The following is a 14027-nucleotide window of genomic DNA, read 5'->3' as shown; positions in this document are numbered from 1 at the left end:
TTTAGGTGCCATTTTATGTAAGGAAATGCAAACTTTTAGTTCTTCTAACCAATTACATTTACATTTTTGGAACAAGCAACAATGTTTTTTTATTATTTTCGATCTGGGATAAAAATGTGGTTATAGTCTTCCTTTTACTGTTTTGTCTTCTCTAAGAAATCAATCTTGAGTTTTAGCTGTAATAACTTCAATAATATCCCGTAATACATTTATTTATATCTAAAACTGCAAATAATAAATTGTGTGCAACTATTCAGAATTAAAAATGAAATTAGTAGTTACCAAACTGTTTAAATTTGTTCTGAAAGTTTGCATTTCTAACAAATTCAGCACTACAAGAGCGTGTTATTTCAAAATCGTTATTTATTTAAGTATTGTTAGTCGGGATTTGGTGACAGTTTAAGTGATTATGTAGGGTGCTTAACAAATTTCCTAAGTCGTCAAAACATCCCTATTGGGATTATATCTCAATGGTGTTAGTTATTTTATTTTTACTGTTGTATCTTATGTAAAAATGTTTATTTAACATTGTTTATAGCGTTAGAAAATAATGTATCAGAAATAACCAAGTAGGAGTATTTAGCATAGGATATTATTAAACAATGAGTTTAATTCTAGGATAGGTGTAACATTGAAGGATATAGGCTTGAACTCTAGTCTGATTGTGATACTGAAATGTTTGATTTTGTTTTGTTTAATTGAGTATGTAACTAAATTATTGAAATAATGAAATGTTAGTAGCCTAATTAGTAAAACTATCATACCCTAATATTTTCTTCAATATTGAAAATAATGATATTTTGTTACTTCACAAACACAAATTTTGGAACAAAAATGGAACAAATATAATCTCGAGTAATACTCATTATCATTAAAATCTTATATACTAGGTATACCGAGGTACAAATAACAACTACAACAAATAATGAGTAAAATGTTAAAAATTATGTGTGGGGATATTTACTAATAATACATTAGCAGATCATTTTAGTGGTTAAAACAAATTGCAACTTATTGGCAAATTACCAAGCATCATTAGAGTTTATTATGTGGAAAGCTTATCTTAGTATTTCTGTTATTTTTATGACAATACTTTTATTATCTTAATTATATCAAATCCCAGGAATTCTGTTATCTTCATAGTATATATGAGGAGTTCTGTTATTATCATAGTATATATATTTGAGGAGTTCTGTTATCTTCTTTCCTAGCTTATCTGACACATTCTGCTATCTTTAAATAACATACCAGAATTTCTTTTGTATCTTTAACACTTATCTGAGTTTCTTAAGTACGATATGTGATAAAAAAAGCATATTATTTTGATAACACATTTTCATGTATGTACAGGATGAAGACAATCATTTTTACCCTTCTTAAAAATGATACGTTTTTAAGAATCTCTCTTTTTATGAAGTCTTTTTTTATCTTTTCTGAAGTCTAATCATTTTTTTTACATTCTGTCCAGGTGCTTTGTGAACAAATTGCATTTTACAAATACCCCCGCCGCAGCAAACCTGACGCCTAAGCGAATTTCTATTTAGCTGAATTGATTTTCAATTGATCTATTTAAATAACATTAGGTTTAACGAGTACCTAGGTTTGCTGCTACAAGGAAACTAATAAAGTGTGTGTTTTAAGTAAAATAATTATTGCTTAGTATAAAATGAATATATTTGCCAAGTTTGATGAAAATATATCCATAAACAAGCAAACTACAACATTTTACAATATTCTCCATAAAAATAACATGGGAATTTTTAATTTACCATTTTTTTAGTTTTCTCCGTAACCAATAACCGTACAAAAACACTTTGATATACTGAATTGTTTGTTTTTTTAAGCTCTTTAAGAAGGTTTAGAGAAAAATTGGGAAATTTTGTGTTTTGAGGGTCAAAAGTGAGAAAAACCAATTTTTACCCCATAAAACCCCCCATAAAACCCTGTTCCCATGGTCCGATCATGCTGGATCGCGAACTCATTCAAGTTTATCCCGCCTTACACCTTCAAACCAAATTTCATCAAAATCGGATAAAAATTACTCAAGTTATCGTGTTCACGGACACATATATATATATATATATATATATATATATATATATACATATATAAAAATTTGAACGAGTGGTGTTTTTGGCCTCTGTGGACATCAAAATGAAAAAGTAAATCGGTCCCGGGCCTAAGTCTTACCATGAGACCTACGGTAATAGCTACTTCCCTATAGGGAAATTCGCTAAAAATATTGTAATAATTTCTTCTAGAAATGTAGCCTATATGTTGAAATTTTATATTCATTTTGCTGAATTATTCTGCATTTCATCATAAAATAAGTGGTTTGGCTAAAAATCATTGTTTAACATTTAATCAAAATGATGTTAGTCAAAAGAAAATGGTCAAGTAAATATAGTAGTAGTCACTGAATGTTAACGTTTAATCTTTCGATGAATTATATTCTGATATGTTATTTGCTGTGTCTTTTTAAACTTGCTGTTTGAAAAGGAGGTACAGGACTTGGTAGGGGCTTGATAAAAAAAATTCAGTTTCATTAATACAGTTTTACTAATTCAGAGCCCTCTTTAAGAAGTAGAATTGTTTCAAAGTAGAGAATTAGACATCAATATACAAATATTGAACTCGAATGTAACAAAAATAGGAATTGGTTAGTCAAGAAAACATTTTGATTTTTTTCTAAAAATTGTCTATCAATGATTGGTTTCTTAAAAAAATATATTTATAATTAAATATTTTTGGCTTAAATGGGATCTATGTTTTTTTTTCAATTTGAAACATTAATATACAGTAGAATGTCAAAAATCTGTAAACCCGACAAATTGTAAAACAATAATTGGTAAAACAATTGTAATTGGATTTGTCTCCGTGCTAATTCAATATTTTAAAACCCTCTGGAACAGTTAGGATTTTAGACGCTCTACTGTAGTTAAATTGTGTTATGGGATTTTATTTATATCACAAGAGATAATCTAAAATAATGTAAAGACACCAGCAATGTCATAGGTTCATGTTGCGGTGCTCTTAAATGTACATCTCAGTTTTATTCTACGACTTTTCTGGCTCTCACCTTTCTTTACTTGATACGTACACCTTAGGCCCATATAAACTGGAATATGCAATATATATAGAATACATATATATTTTAAAAAAACTATTTTAATTAACTCTGTGTAAATCAGTATATCAAAATAGAAAAAGCTTGAGCAAAATATTGCAAAACTATGTTACATTTTTGTATTTTTAGAAACATTTTTAAAGAGTTTTATTTCCAGGGAATGCATATGAATCATATGATGAATCGATAGATGTTTACAAAACATGCATTCAAATTTGTCTCGTTAGTTATTTCTTTATTTGCACGTTGGAGTCTGTTCTTTGTTATCCTTAGTTATTTTGTTTTCTTGTTTTCCAAATATTTTTTTAAATATTAAGACTAGATACTTTATTAAATCCTTTATTCTATTATGATCCTTTGTTTTATTATGATTCTTACATCACAATTAATTTTACTTGTAATCATGTAACATTTGTTTAACCTTTCTCAGGAACTGTTGAAATAAAAATAGGTCTACCTGCTTAGTTTTTCAATATTTTAATCCTTGTGTAAAATTCAACAGTAAATATTTATTTCCATTAAGCCTACAATTGTTGTAGTAAAATTGTGGTATTTTGTATAAGATGTTACAATATAGTCAAAATGTCAAAAGTAGTTGTAAAAATCAAAATCAATAATCATTAATGTAAGAACACATGTAATTGAAACCAACTAACTTTGCTACAATCAAAATGTTGTCTTTGTAATCAAAATTGAAATAATCAATATCATTTTTACTTATGTGTAATCAAAATGGAAATTTCTATTTCCCTGTATATATGTAAAGGAAACCTGCTGCCATGTTAATGAGTCATATTTGGCTTGATTTGTATAAAGCAATGTTGTTAATATTTTATAGTTTATAATAATAGTTTTTACTTTTTATAGGAGTTTTACACCTCCATTCCCATGTAAAGCTAACCAATAAATTAATTCAAAAACAGTTGTTAATTCTTTAATATCCTGTTGTTAAGTTAAAATACAAAGAATGTGTAGTTCCATATCTTGTATTTAGTATACACGTGACCTATTTGTAGTAGGCCTGTGCATAATTTAAAAAAATCAACAGAAATCTTTCCAAACTAAATAGATTTGAAAATTTGTGAAATCCAATTGTCGTGCAAAGACAGTAAATTGTATGATGCAGTTCTCAATGTTATTTTTAGCTGAATAATTTATTTATTTTTCCAACTGAAACAGGTAATCATAATGTAAGGATTTCATTGAATTAGTAAAATCCAAAATGTAAACCTGGTCCATGTTTTGAATTGAACTAACGTGTTAATGATGCTGTATGTAATTTAATTGATCAATGTTTAATCCTACGGACCAAAATATAAACATAAACTACAAATTCTTCCACATAGACTTTATTGTTCCATAAACTTTAGCAGGTAATATATCGAAAGAGTATGGTGTATACCATAATAAGAAAAGAAAATACAACAAAGTTGATATAAAAATACCCAGATGTAACAAGACGTGAAGATTCATATATTAAGATATATAATAAATATACATCTATTTGGAGTGTCGACAATTAGACACTATTGTCAAACCATGAATTTTAACTCATTCTTTGAATTCATTTCTTTTAAGCTTTGTTGCCACAAATACTGATTGTACGAATAATACAATTGACTTACCAGGACCCGTAGCAATGTTTATCAATTTCTTAATCCGTATGAATATTTTACTTCAAGTGCAAGGTTTACTGATATTTGACATGTTTGTTTTCATCTATGTTCTGTTGACAGTATTACAAATCGGCCAAAAAGAGATGGGTGTCCTCGTACATCCTCATGTAGGCAAAATCTCTCTCACCTCTTTAAGTTTAAATGATGAATGAATTTAAGTGACCTTGCTCAGTATGTTGGAAAAAGTGCAAACTAAACAAAATCCTCCTACCTAAGCATATTTTTTTAGGTATTATAGGATTTTTTTCAGTTGTCTTGTCATTATAGTTTTATCTGTTTCGGGTTATCATATTCTGTCTGTAAATCACCTCATTAAATGGAAAGCATTGTTCTCCCTACAAAATCATTAAATACTGTTATATTATAGTTTATTCCTGAATAATTAAACTTAAATTATTGACTGTTTTAATGTGTTTAATTTTAACAGAACAAAACTTCTTTAAAACATGGTATGACAAAATCTTCATGAAATGGTAAGTAAAGAACTTTGAAAAATGTTCACACTTACGTATATACATTTTATACATAAATTTTTAATACATTTATTTAGTCCATTAAGTTGAATTTTGTACAACTAACTTGTAAAGGTAGATTTTTGTAATGTTTTCCCAAAATACATAAATTTTTGCTTTAAAACAGATAATCATACCACAAACCTCTAAATGTCTTGTTAAAAAACAATAAAAGAATTTGCTAGACAAATAAAAAAATTGGTGAAAAATTAACAGTCTTATACAACTTGCAGGATACATCTTGTACGGGAAGACCGGCCGCAACAAGTCCTTTAAGTGCGATGCTTGCGACCGAGCGTACTGCAGGATCGAACACCTGCGCAGGCATCAAACCTACGAGTGTGGGAAGCCTCCGAGGTTCGAGTGCCCTCATTGCGGACGACGAGCAAAACATCGAGCAAACTTACAAGCACACATGTCACGATGCAAGGCCAAGATCTCGGAGTTCCCTGCCGTACCCGTTGTACCACAATTGAACGATTTTATCTATCAGAAAAGTGTTGATTTTCTGTGAAGTCTTAGTATCTGTGATTTTTTTGAATGTGATAAATAGGTTTTAAGTTTATAGTGTAATTTTTCCCCTGCAAAGAATTCCCTGAATTATTGTTTATAACAATTTACAAGAAAGGGCCTTAAAGTTTGCTGTTAAAGAAAGTAATTTAGGCCTTTGGAATTAAAATGAAAGAATTAATAAAGCACAAATAAATTGTGCACTTGATTTAAACGTGGTGCTAGAAGATTACCATGAAGTGGAAGCTGTGTTGTTAACTCCCATTTCAACTACTTACCACAGATAAATTTGATTGGCAACTGGTACAATTATTTGCTAAATATTGACAACTCAAGATGCATTTATGATACCATTTAATTTTATCATGGCTGTTCATTTCATTGTGTAAGCTTCTAAGGTAATATTTTTACAAAGTAAATAAAAAGTCTACTTCCTTTATGAGAAATGGCTGATCCTTTACATAAATTATCTGTTAAAGTCAGTCAATAACTAAACATTGCCAAGATAAGATAAGTTGGTACTTAAGTACCTACCTACCATGATTTCTTAAAATGTATTCATTGTAATCTCAATGTATTATACTATCAAAACTCATCAACCTTTTACGGTTTTAGGTCCGTTTTTAAGCTTTTAATCCCCTACACAATGAGTTTACTAAATATTTTCCTTCATCACTATTTTGATGTATCCACCACAACTATGAGTTGTTTTTTCAATGTAAAGGTCTCATAATCATCACAAGTTATGAGTTTAACCTGCTCTTTTTAGTCGGTGGATGGAAGACTCAACTGCATGAATGGGAAAATCAAGACACTTTACACAGGTTCAAATGTGAATGTGGAAAGTCCTACACACAGAAAGGAAACTTGAAAAGACACAAAAACTACGAATGTGGACAACTACCAAGGTTCAACTGTACAATCTGCTCCAGGAAATTCAAGTTCAAGTTTGACGCGTTGAAACATGTCGTAGGTGTTCATAAGATTGCTGAAAACTTTGAAAAGTTTGTAGAAGGGCAATAAAAATAGTTATGAATAGTTTTGAATCTAATTAATTCCTTGTCTTAAATATGTTTTATGTTTCATATTGAGAAGGGTTTTTTTGTTTAAATATACTTTTTATATTTTTATAAAGAATGGTCCAAATCTGGTCTTGTTATGGTTTACAGACAACTTTTTCTGAGATAGCATCATTTATTGGTAACCCAATGACAAATTGTATTTCGATCCAAAATTAATCCCATAGGCCTCCAACTAAATTAATTTAGATCCACCTGAAAATCAGGTTTTAAGAAAACTTTATTCATATTCAAATTTAAAATTGTTGGTATAACCTAGCATTCCTTTTTACCAATATGTAAAAGATTAAAGTAAAAAAATCCTCAATAACTTCCAAATCAAACAAATATTTGCTTTTAGGCTGCAAAACTAAATTTTTTTATCAATTTATCAGGATTTTCTTTACGCTTTTCATTCTGAATAAGAATATTTTATACTATGAAACTAAATTTTGACTTGTACATGAATTGCAGCCAGGAGATCAACCGATTTGGTGCAAAAGATAAATTGCAGCACTGGTAAAAACCACTTCACGTGTACCAACTGCGGGAAAACATATACACAGAACTATAATCTGCGGAGACATCAAGCCTACGAATGTGGACAGGAACCTAAATTTTCATGTATAAATTGTGGTAAAAGATTCAAACGAAAATCTGTCCTTCAAGAGCATCTCATTGTTATTCATGGCTTCACCAAAGAGAACGCAAGAGAAGTCTCCAACATCAGTTGATGTTTAATCTGAAGATATTCTTGGTTTGATTTGATTTACCTTGATTCTTATTTTTAATAAAATACAGACAACATTCAATAGAATTTCCTTAAAATGTTCTTACTAGTTTTATCCTCTTTTCTTAGTGTTTACGCCACCTAGTCCACATTATTTTAAGACAGTTTTGATTTTTTACTATCTAAAACATACAGAAAATGTTTGTTAAAGAGTGAGAAAAGGAAAATTATTTACATTTGTGAACAATAAATAATTGAATAGAATGTTTTATATTTTGTGCTTGTTAAAACCATTACTTATTTGTTAACATTTTAATTCTTGTACACCAAAAGTATTGAAAAAATTAGGAGCCTACTATAACGTTTGATAAAAACACCTTGTTCACGAATTGTTCACATTACAATCAAAACAATGAAATACTAGCCATTTGAAACAGCTAAACAACTAAAAAATCTTTGTATTTGCTGTTACAGTTTTGAAGTTAGCTTCTTCTAGGGTTCTTACATGGGTATTACTTGTGAGCTTTGTTTTTTCAAATAACAAAAATTTAAATTGTCTTGAGTACCCAAGGTTAAGCCTTACGTTCTTAAATACTTTTGCAAAATAGCTTTTTGTAAAATATTAATGTTAGAATTTTGTTCACAACAGTGTTATTTTGTTCACAAGTACCATGGAAAACGAAATTTTGATGTTGTGAAAGTTTTTCAAATAAGAAAATATTGAATTTTTTTATCCAGTTTTTCTAACTTATTGTATGATTTCAATTTAAATTAAATGTTTTTTTTTAACCTTACAATATTTTGTTTGTATCAAAAAAATCATTCAGCGCCTGACATTTTGTCTGCTAATATACCTGCTTTGCATTCGATTCAACTTCGGTTTATGTTTTGTTTTGCATGTATATTTAAATGCACAGATTTTTCTGTGATTTGCAATTATGCTTGTAAATGCTGCTACACAAGAAAGAACACTAATTTTTACTAAATTTGTTATGTTGACTTAACCTGGCACAATTTGTTTTCTGCACTTTGGTTTAAACAATGGTTCTGAAACAATTTTAAAATAATTTTACGGATTTCCTGTGTTTTTAGTCTGCTCCCTATCCGATGTTTCGGAGAACTCACCACCCTTCCGTTGTGGAAATTGTGGCCGAAATTACTCGATGAGACAGAACCTAAAACGACATGTGATCTTCGGTTGTCATCAACTTCCAAGGTTCACTTGTGCCTTCTGCCACAAGAAATTCCGACGAGGCGATTATCTCAGAGAACACATCCGAACCATTCACAACCAAGAAGTTACCGTTCGCATGGCTGATTATGTTAACGAAACCAAATCTAGTTACTAGACCAAAGATTTATTTAACATCCACGTTACCAAAACATATTTTATAAAATGTTATTGTATTAAAGATTTATGTACACATGTTTCTGTTGGATTATTTATAGGTTGTACCATTTATCTTTTTATGAGGGGTAAATTATGACTGTTACAATATTTTGTATATACTGTGTGTTTGTTTTCTATGGTATTGAGGTAAAACTTAACTACTGTTAAGCTGTTTTATTGTTACTAATACCTTTGTTTTATAATGTTTAGAACCTTATTTTAGTTTCATTTACTTTCTCCATACGTTTTAAAATATAAAATGTATTCCCATGTTACTAAGATATTTTTGTAAACATTGAAATAGCAAGATACTCAAATTACAAAGAACAAACATTTTCACAAACGTCAGAATTTCCATCTAAAGTCATGTTGGCTCTTATTCTAGAGTGAAATATTGAAAACAAGTATTTACACTTTGAGAATCTTGCTAGTGACTTTCTGGATATCAGTTCTGGATATCAGTTGAACACACTTCCAGTAATAGTACTTAAACCAATATATATTGTATTTTTTCGCTTGATAAAGAACTTTCACTAACTCTATTTTATTTCCAGGTAACATGCAAATGACGCAAATGGTCAAGATGGAGCAGATCACAATGCCTCCTGTGATGCCCACCATGGAAAACCAGCCGTTCTCTGTGAGTGCACCGATCGTTAATCGAGTGTCGACTCCCATACAGACCGGAATGCAAACCATGATGTCGGAAGTGAAGCCGGAACTCGCAACTTCACTTTCTCACACTGCGCCTACTCTTCCAACCTTCGAAAGTGTGTATGTGGTCACCCCTTCGTCCATGGGAGAGCATGTCAAAATGCCTTTGGTCCCAGAGATCCAGTGTCAACTTTGCCCAACAAAACTGTTCAACAACGTAGAACTAATGATTCACACCAGCGTGCAACATCCCGGAGTGCAAATACAGCACACCCGAGTCAACAACATCCACCAGCACCAAAAAATTAAACCTCTCATACCACAGATGCCGGTCTTCTCTTGTCCCAAGTGCTGCAATAAGTTCAATTGCCAGAAGGAACTGCAGGTGCACCAACAGCAAAAGTGCGTTCCTGACGTTTGGTGTGCTTTTTGCTCCAGTAAGTTCTACAGCAAAGCAGATCTGCAAGCACATTGCTTGGCTGCGCACCCGAACATACGGAATATCTACAATATGTAGTCCGTGTAGTCGTGTTCAGTCTATGGTAATACCTGACTGACTTGTGGAATTCAGTTTGATTTTGAACAACTGAACACAAAACTGAGTATTTTATGAATATCTTTTTATGTACAGAGTGATTTGGCTCAAAGCTGACTAGATTTTTATAAATATAAAGTTCCTTAAGGTAAAATTTTTTATTCATCAAATTTTATAGATAAGAGATTTTTACTTTTAATGTTTGACTCATTTAAAATCTTTACTTTGTATTTTAACTACAAACATTCTTGTGTAAATGTTCCACTATGACTTGATTGTTCTATATTTTAATCATTAGGGTCCAAAACGATTCAAAATCGTTTTTATTAAAACATGTTTTTTTTTAATTGTTATGTAAAAGAAGAAGCAGGGCTTTCAAATTCTAAATAATTCTTAAGTAATTCATACATTCTATTTGTAGTATAAAACATAATTTAAGAGTCTTAAAATGAAATTAGGTTTTTAAATAATATGAGTAATAAGTTGAATTTTTGAAGGGGTTTTTCAATTTTACATTCTTACGATTTTAGATTTAAGTGTCCTTGTATTTTGTGTTCATTATATTTAAGATTTGTTTGTTTCTTTGACTTTGTAGTTTTGTAGATTTGCAGAAAAAAATCATTGCTTGATTTAAGATCATAGATTAAGTTGTAATATTTTTTGTAAAAATTGGAACCTTGTGTTACAATGAATAAATTTGTACTTTTCTTAAACCTCTGTAAATTTATAATCCCTATTTCTTGGCCTAGATAAGATGGCTGCACTATAGTTTACGTCATACACTCATTTGAATGAATATATCAATTATTTCATTTGATATATCAAGTTTGGTTAGTTAGGTTGAAACCTAACCTAACTAACCAAATTAAATAACCGATATATCGAATAATCGATATTATTCATTCGAATGAGTGTAGTACGTAAACTAAAGTGCAGCCGATAATATTGTTTTGAACACTTCACTTATTTTAATTGTTAATAATGATTTTAATGTGGACAAATCCGCTATTTAGGTATTTTTACATAAACACCAAAAGATCTTCCTTTTGATCCAACATGTACATTGCTCATAATTCCTTTTGTATGGTACGGTAAATAAAAATATTAAACCAATAGGGCAATAGATACATATTTACAAAATGTCAACCTTTGACTATTGAGTATACCATAGGTATAAACTGTCTAATCCCTCATTGGGTGTAAGTTCTGTATGATGCAAGTTTTGAATATTACAAAGTTGTTGGGAGTTTGAATATGTGTCTATTTTTCTTTCAAAGTTAGACGCTATTTACTTTACTCTGCTAGCTTTAGGTGTATGTTAAAGGTGTACATTATTTTATTGTTATTTCTTCCCTTAATTTGCAGTTCAGACATGAAATAGTATTTAGAAATCATATACATTAAACAAAACTGGAGAATGATGGACATTTAAAGGAAATATTCATAGACGGAAATAATTGTTTATATTTAGTAAATACATGCTAAAAAATACATAGACACTTTCATATCATTCATACAGCCTCTAAATAATGAAAGAAATGTATTACCAAAATTACAAATCATTTTATAGCCTGTCATTTAGTTGATGGATTAGTCATTGGACATTGGTTTGTATATGTTTAGATATAATAATTTAAAATAAACATAGACTATTGATATTGACTTTCTTTATCGTCATATCACTTATATGTAGGTTTTAAATCAATCATTTCAAATAATATTTAAAATACATGATTAAACTGCATTCAACACGTTGAAGTGTTGAATATTTATAGCTGAATGCAAGATACCAAAGTGGAAAAAATGAGTCTATAAAATTTATGCACCATAGTTTAAAAAAATGGGTTGCAAAAAATTAAAAAAATCCTCTTGATGGGTTAGAAATTAGTGGATCCAAATTACCTTGACTATTGGACTTAATTTGGACTTAACAGCTGTTTTTGCCAGTAATAGAAGCCACCCAGATCATCTCACTCCATTATACTCTCATCCTTCACTCATATTTGGGTTAGAATAGTCAGTCGAGTATTCAATTGGTAACATAATAAATGTTTTAAAGTTTACAAAATGCTTAAGTGTATCAATGTGTTGTAACCCGAATATACAAGACAAATATTTTTACGGAAAATTTAACTCTAACAGCTACCGAAAATAAATCTTGATTACTAACCTACTTCTCTCTTGTGTCTAGCTGTGTGGCAAGTTCCAGTTGATACAGAAGATTCGGAACGACTTTACCGATGCGAGGATTGCTCCAAGGTTTACCGCCAAAAACGTAATCTCTGGCGACATCAGCGTTTTGAATGTGGCCAAGAGCCGAAATTTGAGTGTCACATATGTTTTCGACGCTTCAAACGTAAGAGTCACGTACAAAACCATGTCAGGTTCCTTCATAACGCTGCCATCAACGAGTCCCCAGGATTGCCAACTTATTAAACTTTATGATTAAGTTATAGTTAAGTTTTGACTTCTAATTAAGTATAACAAGTTATTGCCTATGTTTGACTATATATTTCAAATTTACTTCATTGGAATGAAATATTCTGAAACACTACTAGTAGAAATACTTCAAGTCTTCTTACTTCAAGATTCTATTTCCAGCTTCTTCTAGTGAGTCAGTCGCTCAATTGGTAGCACAACTGATCACGAGTCCATGGCAGCGATGTCATAGGTTACTGTAAAAATGTCGCCAATACAGTTTTTCCGTACAGTTCACCCCTTTTCCCTTGTACCACACCGGTTAACTCTTTGTTTTTCTTGACAATTCATGTACAGGCTCGAGGCCAATGCTAGATGGGGAAATGCTGGATAAAACTAACAGCCGCCGATCTGTGCTTAAACAGTTTTCGTTGCTTTGTCCCTCATGTTTTTTCTAAACCATGTTATAAAACATTATCCTTTTGCTTATTTATTTATTTTTTGCTTTACATTCCAGATTACTAATTTTTTACTGAAAGGCAAAACAAAACAAATTCTAATTTTTACCTATTGGATGGATAATTTATTCTTCGTTGATTTTAGAATTCCATGAGGATCAGCAAAATGAATTTAGAATTATTTAATTACAACTAAAACAATCGTGCAATTTATTTACTGTTTACAGTACCTTTTTATGACTTGTTAGGAGTTACAGATTAAAACTACATAATGTTGAAACACTTTCCAATATTAAAAGAAATACCATATAATAATACATTACACTGTATTATATAATAATATAATACCGTATATTCTGTGAAGTAGGGACCATCGTTTGAATTTCAACTGAAGTTCTTGTATAGGATATAAGTTACTTATGTTTTGTAAAATTTATACAGTTAACTGTTAATATTTTGTTCTTGTAGATTTTATTCCATTATATTTAATTAGTTAACAAATATTTTAAATATAGCTAGATATATTTTGCTAGTGTTATACTATATTAAAACTTAGATAAACCAAGTTATATTTAATTTTAATAATTTACTTAATTTAGATTAGGTTCTATAGAATCCTTAAGACCAAAGTTTAAACTATTGCCTTCACATATACAAAATAGTAGAGTTTAGAAATTATATTTACATTTAAATACATTTCCATCTAATGGATTACTATCTTATCCATTTTTAAAATAAATATATATAAAGGGTAATTAGTTTTCATATATACATGTTTATTCCTATGATGTATAGATGTATAAAAATATATGTAACCTGTTTGTACAAGGTGTTTAAAAACTTTCTTGAAACACATTAAATAAGTTTTAATTCTGAGGGGTTCATAAAAAAGAAAAGTGAGCTAAAATAAGGGGAAAATGTTTTTATGAATGTTAGAAATACTGCACTGGTTGAATTAA

At 29.9% G+C, this 14027-nt stretch overlaps 1 protein-coding gene across 8 annotated transcripts in view; it reads left to right on the top strand.

Annotated features, from left to right (window-relative positions):
* The window catches only part of LOC129003810 (longitudinals lacking protein-like), a 586728-nt gene that overhangs the window by 432674 nt on the left and 140027 nt on the right, over nucleotides 1–14027 (top strand). Inside the window, exon 5 of one of the 8 annotated variants that reach the window (XM_054432125.1) lies at nucleotides 9558–10242. The exons of 6 other annotated variants lie outside the window; for them this stretch is intronic. In XM_054432125.1, the coding sequence (XP_054288100.1) occupies nucleotides 9558–10174 (617 nt within the window). In that variant the 3' untranslated portion in view covers nucleotides 10175–10242. Of the gene's footprint in view, nucleotides 1–7357; nucleotides 7633–9557; nucleotides 10243–14027 lie in introns of those variants that run through there. One more of the 8 variants, XM_054432127.1, reaches the window with a different exon arrangement.

The sequence above is a fragment of the Macrosteles quadrilineatus genome, unplaced genomic scaffold, assembly GCF_028750875.1.
Source record: "Macrosteles quadrilineatus isolate MER2022 unplaced genomic scaffold, UCM_ALF_1.0 Scaffold_9__3_contigs__length_116548681, whole genome shotgun sequence".
NCBI lineage: Eukaryota > Metazoa > Arthropoda > Insecta > Hemiptera > Cicadellidae > Macrosteles > Macrosteles quadrilineatus.
The sequence above is the reverse complement of the archived record's forward strand: the minus strand, read 5'-3'. Positions and strand labels throughout refer to the sequence as shown.